Source organism: Leucoraja erinacea, unplaced genomic scaffold (assembly GCF_028641065.1).
Source record: "Leucoraja erinacea ecotype New England unplaced genomic scaffold, Leri_hhj_1 Leri_319S, whole genome shotgun sequence".
Taxonomy (NCBI): Eukaryota; Metazoa; Chordata; class Chondrichthyes; order Rajiformes; family Rajidae; genus Leucoraja; species Leucoraja erinaceus.
In genome coordinates, this window is record NW_026576220.1 from 64,140 (window position 1) to 82,008 (window position 17,869).

The 17,869-nt window shown below is 51.6% G+C and overlaps 1 protein-coding gene across 1 annotated transcript in view; it reads left to right on the forward strand.

The window, feature by feature from the left end:
- The window catches only part of znf142 (zinc finger protein 142), a 41,351-nt gene that overhangs the window by 15,634 nt on the left and 7,848 nt on the right, over positions 1 to 17,869 (forward strand). Inside the window, 4 exon segments of the mRNA XM_055630323.1 lie at positions 935 to 1,112; positions 3,508 to 4,744; positions 4,746 to 6,695; positions 17,060 to 17,165. Coding sequence (XP_055486298.1) covers positions 935 to 1,112; positions 3,508 to 4,744; positions 4,746 to 6,695; positions 17,060 to 17,165 — 3,471 coding nt within the window.

The following is a 17,869-nucleotide window of genomic DNA, read 5'->3' on the forward strand; positions in this document are numbered from 1 at the left end:
CCTGCTCCTGCACCTATTGTTTCTTGTCTATTGTCTAAAGTGGGAGAGTCTAGGACCAGTGGGCACAGCCTCAGAATAAAAAGGATGTGTCTTTAGGAAGGAGATGAGGATGAATTGCTTTAGTCAGCGAGTAGTGAACCTGTGGATGTGGAGAGGGTGTTTCCACTAGTGGGAGAGTCTAGGACCTGAGGGCACAGCCTCAGAATAATAGGATGTGCCTTTAAGAAGCAGATGAGGATGAATTGGGGATGGTCAGCCATGATCACATTGATTGGGGATGATCAGCCATGATCACATTGATTGGGGATGATCAGCCATGATCACATTGATTGGGGATGATCAGCCATGATCACATTGAATGGCGGCGCTGGCTCGAAGGGCCGAATGGCCTACTCCTGCACCTACTGTCTATTGAATTTCTTTAGTCAGAGACTGGTGAATCTGTGGGATTCATTGCCACAGACTGCTGTGGAGGCCAAGCTAATGGATATTTTTAAGGTGACGATTGACAGTGTCTGCGGCAATGAATTCCACAGATTCACCAGCCTCTGACCAAAGACATTCCTCCTCATCTCCTTTCTAAAGGAACGTCCTTTTATTCTGAGGCTGTGCCCTCTTGTCCTACACTCTCCCACTAGTGGAAACATCCTCTCCACATCCACTCTATCCAGGCCTTTCACTATTCTGTAAGTTTCAATGAGGTCCCCTCATTATGTACTTGTGTTCCGAAGTGATAGGGGCAGGAGTAGGCTATTCGGCCCATCTAGTCGACTGCGGTAAAAATTGTAAATTGTCCCTAGTGTGTGTAGTAGGATAGTGCTAGTGAGCGGGGATCACTGGTCGGTGCGGACTAGACTAGACTAAACTAAGCTAAACCTGATCCTGGGTCTAATTGCATCTGTTTGTATTCTGTTGGTTTTGAACCCTCCTTTAGGCGAGAAGCCACATAAATGTGAACTGTGCGATTTCACCTGCAGGGATATGGGTTACCTGTCCAAGCACATGCTCACACACTCCGACAACAAGAACTACATGTGTACAGAGTGTGGCTACATCACCAAGTGGAAGCACTACCTCACCGTGCACATGCGGAAACATACCGGAGACCTGAGGTAACGCCCTGTGTGTGTGTGTGTGTGTGTGTGTGTGTGTACTTGTGAGTGTGTGTGTGTGTGTACTTTGTGAGTGTGTGTGTGTATTTTGTGAGAGAGTGAGTGTGTGTGAGGGTGTGTGTGTGTGTGTGAGTGTGTGTGTGTGTGTGTGTGTATGAGGGTGTGAGTGTGTGTCCTTTGTGAGAGTGTGTGTGTACTTTGTGAGAGTGTGTGTACTTTGTGAGAGTGAGTGTGTGTACTTTGTGAGAGTGTGTGTGTGTACTTTGTGAGAGTGTGTGTACTTTGAGAGTGTGTGTGTGTGTGTGTACTTTGTGAGAGTGTGTGTGTGTACTTTGTGTGAGTGAGTGTGTGTACTTTGTGAGTGTGAGTGTGTGTGTGTGTGTGTACTTTGTGAGAGTGAGTGTGTGTGTGTAGAGTGTGTGTGTGTGTGTGTGTGTACTTTGTGAGGGTGTGTGCGCTTGTGTCAAGCAACATTTAGATTGTTAAGGGTTTGGACACGCTAGAGGCAGGAAACACGTTCCCGATGTTAGGGGAGTCCTGAACCAGGGGCCACACACAGTTTAAGAATAAGGAGTAAGCCATTTAGAACGGAGACGAGGAAACACTTTTTCACACAGAGAGTTGTGAGTGTGTGGAATTCTCTGCCTCAGAGGGCGGTGGAGGCCGGTTCTCTGGATGCTTTCAAGAGAGAGCTAGATAGGGATCTTAAAAATAGCGGAGTCAGGGGATTTGGGGAGAAGGCTGATTGGGGATGATCAGTCATGATCACATTGAATGGCGGTGCTAGCTCGAAGGGCCGAATGGCCTACTCCTGCACCTATTGTCTATTGACAATAGACAATCAGCGCAGGAGTTGTAAATGTTTAGTATCGCATGGCTAGAAGTGAAACAGGTTCTAGAGCGGAAGGCGGAAAAGGATGGAGATGGGATGTCCTCATTCTTTAGGGACAATAGACAATAGGTGCAGGAGGAGGCCATTCGCCCTTCAAGACAGCACCGCCATTCAATGTGATCATGGCTGATCATCCCCAATCAGTACCCCGTTCCAGCCTTCTCCCCATATCCCCTGACTCTGCTATCTCCGGCCTCCACCACCTTTTGAGGCAGAGAATTCCACAGACTCACCACTCTATGGGTGAAAAAGTGTTTCCTCGTCTCCGTTCTAAATGGCTTACCACTTATTAAACTGTGGCCCCTGGTTCTGGACTCCCCCAACATCGGGAACATGTTTCCTGCCTCTAGCGTGTCCAAACCCTTAATAATCTTATACGTTTCTATAAGATCCCCACTCATCCTAAATACATATACAAGCCCAGCTGCTTCATTCTCTCAGCATATGACAGTCCCGCCATCCCGGGAATTAACCTTGTGAACCTACGCAGCACTCCCTCAATAGCATGAATGTCCTTCCTCAAATTAGGGGACCAAAACTGCACACAATGGCTCTGACTCTATACTTTGTTTTAGATCCCCTCTCAATTTAGATTAGAGACACCAGTGCGAAACTAGCCTTTCGGTCCACTGTCCTGCCATCCCCGAATCAGTCTGGTGAACCCCTGCACTCTTAACACTATCCTACAAAACCCACGCAATGAACGCATATGCAAAGACACCTAAAGACGCACAGGCACGCGCAGCACACACACACGCACACACAGACAGACACTCGCACACACAGACACACACGCATACACACACGCACACATACACACACGCATATACACACACACACACACACACACACACACACACATACCCACGCATACACACACACACACACACACACACACACACACACACACACATACACACACACACACACACACATGCACACACACACACACACACACACACCCACGCATACACACACACACACCCACGCATACACACACAGACACACACTCACACACACTCACATACACACACACACACACACACACACACACACACGCTCACACACACACACACACACGCATACACACACACACACACACACACACACACACACACACACACACGCATACACACACACACACACACACACACACACACATACCCACGCATACACACACAGACACAGACGCTCACACACACTCACATGCGCACACACACCCACACAGACACGCACAGACGCAGACAGACGCACGCACACACACTCTAGGGACAATTTTACATTTATACCAAGACTATTAACCTACACACCTTTGGAATGTGGGAGGAAACTGAAGGTTTTGGAGAAAACCCAGGTGGTCACAGGGAGAATGTACAAACTCCGTTCAGACAGCAGCCGTAGTCGGGACCAAAACCGGGTCTCTGGCGCTGTGAGGCAGTAACTCTGCCGCTGTGCCACCGTGCCGCTCTAATCTAACCATCTCTCTCTCTCTCTTTCCCGCAGGTATCATTGCAACCAGTGCTCCTACCGCTGTCACCGCGCAGACCAGCTCAGCAGCCACAAGCTGCGGCACCAGGGCAAGTCGCTCATCTGCGAGGTGTGCGGCTTTGCCTGCAAGCGCAAGTACGAGCTGCAGAAGCACATGCAGGTGAAGCACTCGCAGGACTACCAGATGCCCCTGCACCAGTGCCGCTACTGCAGTTACCAGACGCAGTACAAGCAGGCTCTGCTCAACCACGAGAACTGCAAGCACACCAAGCAGAGGGAGTTCCGCTGCGCCCTCTGCCCCTACAAGACCTTCAGCAACACCGGCCTCTTCTTCCACAAGCGGAAAGTCCACGGCTACGTGCCGGGAGACAAGGAGTGGCTGGAAAACTACGCCAAGCAGGAGATGGCCATGAACTCCGCCCACAACCTGCTAGCCTACGTGGAGGCAAACGCCAATCCCTCCAGCTCGGCCAAGAGGAGCGAGTCGTGGCAGAGCAAAGGTTCGAGTGGTGGGGAGGAACCGGGGAAGAAGTCATTCCGCCCCGGCTTTGAAGCTCCGGCGTTCATGCAGGGCGGCGTCGTGGAACGGTACGGCTCGGCGCAGCCGGACACGGTCACCGCCGACACGGGGCAACCGATGGCCGCCCAGACCGCCAGCGGCACGGGACGGGAGCTTCAGACGAGCCTGAGCGTAAACGACCCTCAGCCCGAGGTGGTGGTCTTCGGCCCCCGGGTGGGCTTTCCCCTCCCTCCTCCCCCGGAGGAGCCGGCAAAGCACATCTCCCTGGACGACTGGCCGCCCTGCGCCGCCGGCTCCATGTACCGGGACTTTGGCCTGGTCGCCGCCGACCTTGTGCGGGAGGACCTCGGCCACCACGAGGCCGATGTTGGAGAGCACGGCGACGATGAGGAAGGGGGAGAGGGGGACCACCTCGTCGGGAACCAGGAGCTGGTGGCGCACCACGTCGACGTCTTCACGCACGAAGACCGCCCGCTGTCGGAGAAGGCCGGGGAACTTGGCCAAGAGGCAGAGGACTCGCCTGCCGTTGTCACCTGCGCAAGCTCGGCGGAACCCACACTTCATCCCCCTCCTGAGTCGCCCAATGCCAAGGGCCTTCCCGGGCCCGAGAGTCTCCTCTCGCGGTCCGAGTCGGACATCCAGGCTCTGAGGAGGCAGGACAAGCAGCAAGCACAAGCCCTGGTGCTGGAGGGGAGGGTGGAGATGCTGGTGGTGCAGACCGACGTCCCGGTGTTACAAGTGCGACGGGTGCTCCTACGTCACCCGCAAGGAGAAGGCCCTGGTCCTCCACACCAAGTCAGGCTGCCAGAGCAGGAAGACGCCCCTGGTGTGCGAGGCCTGCGGGGCCACCTTCAAGCAGCAGCGGGGACTCAACACCCACAGGCTGAAGAAGTGCCCCGCCACGGCGGTGGCGAAGAAAGGCAGGTCGTACCCGTGTCCGGCCACGGCCACGGCCACGGCCAGAGAGCCGCCCGCCGCCCTCTTCGACTCGGACGTTGACTCGGACTCGAAGGCCGCCGACCCGCGAGGGTCTCCGACGGCGACGGGGCGCCGGCTCCAGGGGCACGAACCCGACAAGCCCGCCCAGCCAAGGTCCGAAATCACGGAGATTTCTGCAGCCGATGACCTGGCGGGAAAGGCAGCCTGCCAACCTGCCCAACCTTCGGTGGGTGGGAACACCTTGCTGGAAGAGGAAGATATCTCGAGGACATTAGAAGAGGAGACCGTGGGTGGTGCTCCCCCGGGTGGCGGGGAGGCTTTGCTTCTGTCCCAAGGAGTCGGGGTGAAGTTCACCTTTGCCCAGGAGACGTACTCCTGCACCGCCTGCCCCTTCACAAGCTCCAGCCAGCTGGCGATGGTCGACCACGCGTCAGTGGGGTGCGGAGCCCCCGTCAAGCTGCCCTGTGGCCTGTGCAAGCTGCTCTTCCGCTCGGAGCGGGCGCTGAGGAACCACCGGGCCATCAAACACAGAGGGGAGGCAGCGGCAGGGGGAGAGGTGGGCTCCGGCCCGGGGTCTGGCAGCGAGGGGGAGGGGGAGGGGGAGGAGAAGGGTGTAGACCGCCGCCGCCACTTCACCTGCCCCTCCTGCCCCTTCACCTGCTGCCAGCAGCGGGCCATGGACACCCACAAGAAGAAGGGCTGCATGAAGCCCGACGAGCTCCAGTGCCGCCTCTGCTCCTTCGTCTGCAAGTCTGCCGGCGCCCTGCGGCAGCACGCCCTGCTGCACGGGTACAGGGGGTCGGCGGCCGCTCCCGCCCGCCGCAGCCGCCTGCGCTGCCAGCTCTGCCCCTTCAGCTGCAAGCAGGCCCGCTGCCTGCAGCAGCACGTGGCCCTCAAGCACGACGGGGCCAAGCCGCACAAGTGCAGCTACTGCGACTTCCGCACGGCGCGGCGCTACCGGCTGGAGGCCCACGAGTCGCTGCACACCGGGGTGGGCCGCCTGGCGTGCGACGCCTGCCCGCGGACCTTCGGCACCGGCTCCAAGCTGCGGGTGCACAAGCTGCGGGTCCACGACAAGACGCCCACCCACTTCTGCGCCCTGTGCGACTACAGCGGCTACAACCACAACGACATCAGCCGCCACGTGGGCAGCTGCCACGCCGGCCAGCCCAGCGCCGCCTGCAGCCACCGCGGCTGCGGGGCCCGCTTCAGCTCGGAGGGCGCCCTGAAGCAGCACCGGCTGCGCCTGCACCGCGACCGGGCCGGCGGCCGCCACGGCTGCCCCTCCTGCCTCTTCGCCTGCCGCAGCGAGTCCACCCTCCGCAGCCACCTGCAGCGGCAGCACCCGCAGCTGCAGTGCCCGTCCTGCAAGCTGACCTTCCCCGGGCGGCCGCAGCTGGAGGAGCACAAGAAGATCCACTTCCACCACCGCTGCCAGCTCTGCCCCTTCGCCGCCCGCGAGCGGCAGCAACTGGTGCAGCACCTGCTGGACTGCCACGAGGAGGAGGCCGGCGGGCCCAAGCCCCTGCGCTGCCCCACCTGCGGCTTCACCTGCCGCCACCAGCTGGTGTTCGACCACCACATGAAGGCCCACGGCGGCACCCGCCTCTACAAGTGCACCGACTGCGACTACACCACCAAGAACCGCCAGAAGATCACCTGGCACATCCGCATCCACACCGGGGAGAAGCCGTACAAGTGCCACCTCTGCAGCTACGCCTGTGCCGACCCCTCCCGTCTCAAGGTGAGCACCGAAAACTGGCCGCCCACCACACCCGGAAACTCTAGGTGGACACAAGATGCTGGAGTAACATAGAAACATAGACAATAGGTGCAGGACGAGGCCATTCGGCCCTTCCAGCCAGCACCACACCGCCATTCATAGAAACCAGCGCCAGCACCAATATGATCATGGCTGATCATCGTGATTGTGATCATGGCTGATTGTCCCCAATCAATAACCTGTGCCTGCCTAACTCAGCGGGACAGGCAGCATCTCCGGAGAGAAGGAATGGGCGACTAAGAATAAAGGGTAGGCCCATTTAGAACGGAGACGAGGAAACACTTTTTCACACAGAGAGAGTGGTGAGTCTGTGGAATTCTCTGCCTCAGAGGGCGGTGGAGGCCGGTTCTCTGGATGCTTTCAAGAGACGGCTAGATGGAGCTCTTAAAGTTAGCGGAGTCAGGGGATATGGGGAGAAGGCAGGAACGGGGTACTGATTGGGGATGATCAGCCATGGTCACATTGAATGGCGGTGCTGGTTTGAAGGGCCGAATGGCCTACTCCTGCACCTATTGTCTATTGAGACCCTTCTTCAGACTGATGTCAGGGGAGGGGGCGGGACAAAGATAGAATGTCGTCGGAGACAGTAAGACTGGAGGGAGAACTGAGAGGGGGAAGGAGAAGGAAAGAAAGCAGGGGCCATCTGAAGTTAGAGAAGTCAATGTTCATACCGTTGGGGTGTAAACTACCCAAGCGAAATATGAGGTGCTGTTCCTCCAATTTGCGCTGGGCCTCACTCTGGAAATGGAGGAGGCCCAGGATAGAAAGGTGAGATTGGGAATGTGGAGGGGGAGTTGAAGTCTGAGCCACCGGGAGATCATGCTTGGTTAAGATGGGCTGAGCGGAGGAGTCCAGTGAAACGATCGCCGAGCCTGCCCTTGGTCTCGCCGATGTAGAGATGTTGACATCTGGAACAGTGGATTCAGTAGGTGAGGTTAGAGGGGCCGGGTAGCCTGACTTCAGTGGTTGGTAAGATTTTAGACTAGATTATAAAGGATGAGGTCACGCAGTACTTGGAGGTTCACGATAAAATAGGCCGAAGTCAGCGTGGTGTTGTGAAGAGAAGATCTTGTTTGACAAAGTGAAGAAAGCAAAGGATGAGAGGGGAATCTCATTGAAACATATAGGATTATTAAGAGTTTGGACACGCTAGAGGCAGGAAACATGTTCCCGATGTCGGGGGAGTCCAGAATCAGGGGCCACAGTTTAAGAATAAAGGGTAATGTATTTAAAACGGAGACGTGGAAACACTTTTTCTCACAGAGACCATATAACCATATAACAATTACAGCACGGAAACAGGCCATGTCGACCCTTCTAGTCCGTGCCGAACACATATTCTCCCCTAGTCCCACATACCTGCGCTCAGAACATAACCTTCCATTCCCTTCCCGTCCATATAACTATCCAATTTATTTTTAAATGATAAAAACGAACCAGCCTCCACCACCTTCACTGGAGAGTTGTGAGTCTGTGGAATTCTCTGCCTCAGAGGGCGGTGGAGTCCAGTTCTCTGTGTACTTTCAAGAGAGAGCTAGATAGGGCTCTTAAAGATAGCGGAAGTCAGGGGATATGGGGGAGAAGGCAGGAACGGGGGCACTGATTGTGGATGATCAGCCATGATCACATTGAATGGCGGCGCTGGCTCGAAGGGCAGAATGGCCTACTCCTGCACCTATTGTCTATTGTCTATTCAAGAAGGGCTGCAGGGGAAATGCTGGGAGCTATAGGCCAGTGAGCTTAACATCTGTAGTTGGAAAGTTACTGGAGGGTATTCTGAGGGACAGGTCTATTGTCTATTGAATCTGCTGGAGTTTTTTGTAGTAGTTAATAGCAGGACAGATAGAGGGGAGGCTGTAATTGTTTACCTAGATTTTCAGAAGGCCTTCAATAAAGTGCCGCACGTCAGGCTGCTAGGGAAGATGAGAGCCCATAGTATTGAAGAGAAGATGGCCGACTAGGAAAAGGGGAGATGCAGCGAGACCTGGGTGTCATGGTACACCAGTCATTGAAAGTAGGCATGCAGGTGCAGCAGGCAGTGAAGAAAGCGAATGGTATGTTAGCTTTCATAGCAAAAGGATTTGAGTATAGGAGCAGGGAGGTTCTACTGCAGTTGTACAGGGTCTTGGTGAGACCACACCTGGAGTATTGCGTACAGTTTTGGTCTCCAAATCTGAGGAAAGACATTCTTGCCATAGAGGGAGTGCAGAGAAGGTTCACCAGACTGATACCTGGGATGTCAGGACTGTCTTATGAAGAAAGACTGGATAGACTTGGTTTATACTCTCTAGAATTTAGGATATTGAGAGGGGATCTTATAGAAACTTACAAAATTCTTAAGGGGTTGGACAGGCTAGATGCAGGAAGATTGTTCCCGATGTTGGGGAAGTCCAGGACAAGGGTCACAGCTTAAGGATAAGGGGGAAATCCTTTTAAAACCGAGATGAGAAGAACATTTTTTTCACACAGAGAGTGGTGAATCTCTGGAACTCTCTGCCACAGAGGGTAGTCGAGGCCACAGTTCATTGGCTATACTTAAGAGGGAGTTAGATGTGGCCCTTGTCGCTAACGGGATCAGAGGGTATGGAGAGAAGGCAGGTACGGGATACTGAGTTGGATGATCAGCCATGATCATATTGAATGGCGGTACAAGCTCGAAGGGCTGAATGGCCTACTCCTGCACCTAATTTCTATGTTTCTAAGATACTAACTAGCATGGATAGCAGGTTGGCTGGATGGCAGACGGCAAAGAGTTGCAATCACAGGCCCTTTTTCTGGTTGGCTGCCAGTGACTAGCGGAGTTCCGCAAGGGGTCAGTGCTAGGGCTGCTTCTCTGCACGTTGTCTATTAATGATTTGGATGAAGGTGATTGAAGGCTTTGTGGCCAAGTTTGCAGATGATGCTCAGGTTTGTGGACTCTGCAGAAGACCTCTGACAGTTGGGAGAGTAGGCAGAGAAAGTGGCTGATGGAATCTAGTGCAGCAAAGTGCGTTTTTTAGTAAGAATAATATTTTTCTAAATGGAGAGAGAATCCAGAAATCTGAAACAACAGTCGTGAGAACAGTGGTTACCTCACAGCGCTAGAGACCCGGGTTAGATCCTGATTGTGTGGAGTTTGCACTTTCATAGAGTCATAGAGTGATACAGTATGGAAACAGGCCCTTTGGCCCATCGTGCCCACACCGGCCAACAATGCCCCAGCTATACTAGTCCCACCTGCCCTCGTTTGGCCCATATCCCTCCATAGAGTCATAATGTCATAGAGTGATACAGTGTGGAAACAGGCCCTTCGGCCCATCGTGCCCACACCAGCCAACAATGCCCCAGCTACACTAGCCCCTCCTGCCCGTGGTTGGTCCATCTCTGTGACCATGTGGGTTTCTTCCGGGTGCCCCGGTTTCCCCCCGCATTCCAAAGACGTAGAGATTTGAAGGCTGTTTAGCTTCTGTAAATTGCCCCTTGTGTGTAAGACATAGGAATGGTGTACGGATGAATGATGGTCGCGTGGACTTAGATCTCTAAAGCTAAAACTGAACACGGCCAATCTGCCAGCATCTGTGGAAGGATCGGATCAGTAACTTGTTTAAGAAAGAACTGCAGATGCTGGAAAAATCGAATGTAGACATAAATGCTGGAGAAACTCAGCGGGTGAGGCAGCATCTATGGGGCGAAGGAATTAGGTGACGTTTCGGGTCGAGACCTTTCTTTAGACTGATGTGGGGGTGGGGTGAGCAGGAAGAAGAAAGGAAGAGGCGGAGGGAGAGCTGGGAAGGGGAGGGGAAGGAGGGAGAAAGCAGGGACTACCTGAAATTGGAGAAGTCAATGTTCATACCGCTGGGGTGTAAACTACCCAAGCGAAATATGAGGTGTTGCTGCTCCTCCAATTTGCGGTGGTGCTCACTCTGGCCACGGAGGAGGCCCAGGACAGAAAGGTCGGATTGGGAATGGGAGGGGGAGTTGAAGTGCTGAGCCACCGGGAGATCAGGTTGGTTAATGCGGACCGAGCGGAGGTGTTGGGCGAAACGATCGCCAAGCCTGCGCTTGGTCTCACCGATGTAGAGCAGCTGACACCTAGAGCAGCGGATGCAATAAATGAGGTTGGAGGAGGTGCAGGTGAACCTCTGTAATCACCACTAGTGTATTTGCCCCCGCCACTCTCTGTGTTAAATAAAGACAAGCTCCACATATCTCCTTTCAACTTCGCACCTCTCACCTTAAAGATATAGATATAGATATGCCATTTATTGTCACTATACATGTACAGTGAAACTGAAAGCTGCTCGTACTCAGTGCATACATACAATTTAGCACAAAAAACAAGAAACAGAAAAAACAAAAAACAGAAGGGAGATGGGGGGGGGGGGGGGAATAGGTGCACAAATTCTGCGGCGCTACATACATATATACATATATACAGATGGAAGTCCGTGTTGGGCGGTGTAGTCAGTGCATGTGTGAATTTGAATTTATAGTAGTTATAATTCTCGGAAAGCAACTATTCCTGAGTCTGTTTGTCCTGGATTTGATGCACCTATAGCGCCTTCCAGAGGGCCGCAGGTCGAACAGTCCAAACGCAGGATGGGAGCTGTCTTTGATGAATCTGTGGAATTCTCTGCCACAGAAGATATGGATATAGATATAGATAGATATAGATAGATAGATAAAGCTATGCCCTCTGGTCTTGACCTTTATACCCTGTGAAAAAAGATGCCTCTATGCACATATTCCAGGGTGTAGTCTGTATTTCCCAACTTATCACATTATGGACCTTGGACTTTTTCCCCTGTAAAATTATATTCTTCACTCTGCTATTTTTCTCTTTGCTCTAATGGGCCCGTCCCACTTAGGCAATTTTTTATTTTAGGCGACTACAGGCAACTAGTTTGTCGCCACAGGTGGTCGTCTGGAGTAGTCTCCTCAGTCGTGCAAAAAGTCGTAGCTGGTCTCCGCCAAATTTATCGACATGTTGAAACATTTTCGCGACAGTGGGTTTGACGCCAACGAGCGCAGCTTGACTTGTCCTGACGTAGGTGCCGTCGTAGGTTGCCATAGAAACATAGACAATAGGTGCAGGGGGGGGGGGCCTTTCGGCCCTTCGAGCCTGCACCGCCATTCAATATGATCATGGCTGATCATCCAACTCAGTATCCCGTACCTGCCTTCTCTCCATACCCTCTGATCCCCTTAGCCACAAGGGCCACATCTAACTCCCTCTTAAATATAGCCAATGAACTGTGGCCTCAACTACCCTCTGTGGCAGAGAGTTCCAGAGATTCACCGCTCTCTGTGTGAAAAAAGTTCTTCTCATCTCGGTTTTAAAGGATTTCCCCCTTATCCTTAAGCTGTGACCCCTTGTCCTGGATCATCCCCTATCAATAAGTAGGTTGTCATAGAAACATAGACAATAGGTGCAGGAGGGGGCCATTCGGCCCTTCGAGCCAGCACCGCCATTCATTGTGATCATGGCTGATCATCCCCTATCAATAACCCTTGCCTGCCTTCTCCCCATATCCCTTGACCCCACCAGCCCCTAGAGCTCTATCTAACTATCTCTTAAATCCATCCAGTGACTTGGCCTCCACTGCCCTCTGCGGCAGGGAATTCCACAAATTCACAACTCTCTGGGTGAAAAGGTTTTTTCTCACCTCAGTTTTAAATGGCCTCCCCTTTATTCTAAGACTGTGTGGCCCCTGGTTCTGGACTCGCCCAACATTGGGAACATTTTTCCTGCATCTAGCTTGTCCAGTCCTTTTATAATTTAATATGTTTCTATAAGATCCCCTCCCCTCATCCTTCTAAACTCCAGCGAATACAAGCCTAGTCTTTTCAATCTTTCCTCACATGACAGTCCCGCCATCCCAGGGATCAATCTGGTGAACCTACGCTGCACTGCCTCAATCACAAGGATGTCCTTCCTCAAATTAGGAGACCAAAACTGTGCACAATACTCCACCTGCTCAACCTGCTGCGACGATGACAGCCACCAGCAGTTGCCTAAAACATCGCCAAGATGGACAGGCCCATTACTGCTGTTCAGGTGTAAGGCTCGGTTATATTTGCTTGTCGGATTTAATTACTAACCTGCAAACAACAGCTTTTCACTGTATCTTGCCACACATGACAGTAATAAAGCAATTTCCAAGAAGCACAGTGAAAGGCCTGGATCGAGTAGAGTTTCCACTAGTGGGAGAGTCTAGGACCAGAGGGCGCAGCCTCAGAATTAAAGGACGTTCCTTTTGGGAGGAGATGAGGAGGAATTTCTTTAGAAACATAGAAAATAGGTGCAGGAGTAGGCTTTTCGGCCCTTCAAACCTGCACCATTCGCCATTAAATATGATCATGGCTGATCATTCAACTCAGTATCCTTTACCTGCCTTCTCTCCATACCCCCTGATTCCATTAGCCACAAGGGCCACATCTAACTCCCTCTTAAATATAGCCAATGAAACATAGAGACATAGAAACATAGACAATAGGTGCAGGGGTAGAGGCCATTCAGTCCTTCGAGCCTGCACTGCCATTCAATATGATCATGGCTGATCATCCAACTCGGTATCCTGTACCTGCCTTCTCTCCATACCCCCCCGATCCCTTTAGCCACAAGGGCCACATCTAACTCCCTCTTAAATATAGCCAATGAACTGTGGCCTTAACTACCTTCTGTGGCAGAGAATTCCACAGATTCACCACTCTCTGTGTGAAAACGATTTTCCTCATCTCGGTCCTAAACGATTTCCCCCTTATCCTTAAACTGTGACCCCTTGTTCTGGACTTCCCCAACATCGGGAACAATCTTCCTGCGTCAAGCCTGTCCAACCCCTTAAGAATTTTGTAAGTTTCTATAAGATCCCCCCTCAATCTTCTAAATTCTAGCGAGTACAAGCCGAGTCTATCCAGTCTTTCTTCATATGAAAGTCCTGACATCCCAGGAATTAGTCACAGGGTGGTGAATCTGTGGGATTCATTGCCACAGACGGCTGTGGAGGCCAAGTCAGTGGATATTTTTAAGGCAGAGATACATAGATTCTTGCTTAGTACGGGTGTCAGGGTAATGGGGAGAAGGCAGGAGAATGGGGTTAGGAGGGAGAGATAGATCAGCCGTGATTGAATGGCAGAGTAGACCTGTTGAGCCGAATGGCCTCATTCTGCTCATTCTGAAACCCTTCTTCAGACTGGAACGTTGACTAGCCCTGTGGTGGCACTGCTCTCTAGAGGCAGCATAGAGAGGAGCGGAGGAAAGATGGAATGGGAGCAGAGAAAATGTTACCAGGACAACAGAGGGCCTGAGCTATGGAGAGAGGTTGGGCAGGCGAGGAGTCTATTCCTTGGAGAGCATGAGGATGAGGGGTGTACAAAATCATGAGAGGAATAGACCGGGTAGATGCATAGAATCTCTTGCCCAGAGTAGGTGAATCGAGGGCCAGAGGACACAGGTTCAAGGTGAGGGGGGGTAAGATTTAATAGGAACCTGACGGGGTAACTTTTTGACACAAAGGGTAGTAGGCGTATGGGACGAGCAGGGTATGGAGGAGATAGTTGAGGCAGGGACTCAAAACGTTTAAGAAAGATTTAGAGGGATATAAGGCAAAAAGCGGGCAGGTGGGACTAAGGTAGATTGGACATAAATTCATGTTCATAAGCGATAGGAGCAGAATTAGGCCATTCGGCCCTTCAAGTCTACTCCACCATTCAAATCATGGCTGATCTATCTCTCCCCTACTAACCCCATTCTCCTGCCTTCTTCCCATGACCCCTGACACCCGTACTAATCAAGAATCTATCTATCTCTGCCTTCAAAATATCCATTGACTTGTGGCCCCCACAGCCGTCGGTGGCAATGAATTCCACAGGTTTAAGACCCCTTGACTAACGAAATCCCCCCTCGAAGGAAATAGGCGACGTTTTGAGACGAGACCCTTCTTCTTCTGAAAAAGAAGTGTCACGACCCAAAATCGTCACCTATTTCCTTCGCTCCATAGATGCTGCCTCACCCGCTGAATTTTATCTACCTTCAAATGCGATGACTCACTTATAACTCCATTATCTGATTTTGATCGTTTCAAGCTGATCTTATCGGGATGATTATTAACTCCACCCGTCAATAATTTGCTGAGCGTACAATACTTCCCTTGGAATTTACAACGCCTTATTTGGTGCCAAAGGTGGCGGGTTAATTGTAGAGATGATAAAGCTATTAAATTGTGGGAAGAGCCTGCTCCATTTTGAGTTAAACTTGCACAAAGGGAGAATTTTTATAGATAGCAACCATAAAGTCTTGTGTTTATGTTGCACCTTTTACAAAGCAGTGTACAAAGTGGGCTTGGACTCTGGGAAGAGAGTGCTGGAGTAACTCATCACGTCTGAATGTGTCAATAGACAATAGACAACAGGAGTAGGCCATTCGGCCCTTCGAACCAGCACCGCCATTCAATGTGATCATGGCTGATCACCCCCAATCAGTACCCCGTTCCTGCGTTCTCCCCATATCCCCTGACTCCGCTATCTTTAAGAGCCCTATCTAGCTCTCTCTTGAAAGCATCCAGAGAACCGGCCTCCACCGCCCTCTGAGGCAGAGAATTCCACAGACTCAGAACTCTCTGTGTGAAAAAGAGTTTCCTCGTCTCCGTTCTAAATGGCCTACCCTTTATTCTTGTCGCTGGAATCTCGAGTAAAACACAAAAGTGCTGGAGTAACTCAGCGGGTAAGGAAGACATTGATAGCTGACGTTGTGGATCGGGACTCCTCTTCTGCCCGAAGAAGGGCCGTGTCCCGCAACGTCACCTATCCATTCCTTCCATAGATGCTGCCTGACCCGCAGAGGTACTCCAGCACTCCAGTGCCGAATTTTAGACTTTAGAGATGCAGCGCGGAAACAGGCCCTTCGGCCCGACCGGCGATCTCCTCGTACTATCTTACACACTGGGGACAATTTAAGATTTTACCGAAGCCAATTAGCCTGCAAAAACCTGTATGACTTTGGAGTGTGGGAGGAAAATGCATCACCCGGAGAACACCACGCGGTCACAGGGAGAACACACAAACTCCATACTGAAGGCACCCGTGGTCAGGATCAAAGCAGGAAAAGGGGAGATGCAACGACACCTGGGTGTCATGGTACACCAGTCATTAAAAGTAGGCATGCAGGTGCAGCAGGCAGTGAAGAAAGCGAATGGTATATTAGCATTCATAGCAAAAGGATTTGAGTCTAGGAGCAGGGAGGTTCTACTGCAGTTGTACAGGGTCTTGGCGAGACCACACCTGGAGTATTGCGTACAGTTTTGGTCTCCTAATCTGAGGAAAGACATTCTTGCCATAGAGGGAGTACAGAGAAGGTTCACCAGACTGATACCTGGGATGTCAGGACTTTCATATGAAGAAAGACTGGATAGACTCGACTTGTACTCGCTGGAATTTAGAAGATTGAGGGGGGATCTTATAGAAACGTACAACATTCTTAAGGGGTTGGACAGGCTAGATGCAGGAAGATTGTTCCCGATGTTGGGGAAGTCCAGAACAAGGGGCCACACACAGTTTAAGGATAAGGGGGAAATCTTTTAGGACCGAGATGAGAAAAACATTTTTCTTCACACACAGAGAGTGGTGAATCTGTGGAATTCTCTGCCACAGAAGGTAGTTGAGGCCAGTTCATTGGCTATATTATAAGAGGGAGTTAGATGTGGCCCTTGTGGCTAATGGGATCAGGGGGTATGGAGAGAAGGCAGGTACAGGATACTGAGCTGGATGATCAGCCATGATCATATTGAATGGCGGTGCAGGCCCGAAGGGCTGAATGGCCTACTCCTGCACCTATTGTCTATGTTTCTATGTCTCTATGTTTCATTGGCTATATTTAAGAGGGAGTTAGATGTGGCCCTTGTGGCTAAAGGGATCAGGGGGGTATGGAGAGAAGGCAGGTACGGGATACTGAGTTGGATGATCAGCCATGATCATATTGAATGGTGGTGCAGGCTCGAAGGGCCGAATGGCCTCTACTCCTGCACCTATTGTCTATGTTTCTAACACACGAATGAATGAAAACTTTATTGTCATTCAGATATACACCTAGACACAGTGCACCTTGAACAAAATTTCGTTGCATTTTACTCTCCAAAATCAGTTAAAAGTTAAAAGTTCCAGGTGCGTCCATAAAAATGCGTCATGCGCATGGCTCACAAACACCATACTGACGGCACCCGTGGTATGAATCAAACCAGTGAGACACTGCAGTAAGGCAGCATCTCCACCGCTGCACCGCAGTTTGGGAGGGTGTTGGTGCTACCAATTAATTACTAAACGCTGTTTTAAATGAAACTCTTGCCTTTCAGTACCACATGCGTATTCACCAGGAGGAGAGGAAATACCTGTGTCCGGATTGTGGCTACAAATGCAAGTGGATCAACCAACTCAAGTACCACATGACCAAACACACAGGTGAGGAGCAGCGTCGCCACCCAGCCTTAAGCAAAGCCTTAATTAAGCCCCCTGTCCCACTTTCCCGAGTTACTCACGAATTCTCCCGCGTTTTCCCCTCGATTCAAACTCTGAGAATGTCCGTAGATGTATCGTAGCGGCTCGTAATGCCAGCCATAGGCACTCGTAGGGCATCAGGTAAGTCGGGACCTTTTTTTTTCAGCATGTTGGAAATGTCCACGAGTCAAAAAATAGACCCGGGTTTGAATCAAGGGGAAAACTCGGGAGGATTTGTGAGTAACTCAGGAAGGTGGGACAGGGGGCTTAACAGAGCAAACGGAAGATAGATCAGTGTTTAAGAAGGAACTGCAGATGCTGGAGAATCGAAGGTTACACAAAGATAGATCTTATTCTTCTTCTTCTTCGAGTCCGTTGCAATCTCAGATGTCGTTCTGCCAGTATCTGGCACAGGTCACAGCTGGTCGATAGATACATAGAAACATAGAAACACAGGAGTAGGCCGTTCGGCCCTTCGAGCCTGCACCGCCATTCAATATGATCATGGCTGATCATCCAACTCAGTATCCCGTACCTGCCTTCTCTCCATACCCTCTGATCCCCTTAGCCACAAGGGCCACATCTAACTCCCTCTTAAATATAGCCAATGAACTGTGGCCTCGACTACCCCCTGTGGCAGAGAGTTCCAGAGATTCACCACTCTCTGT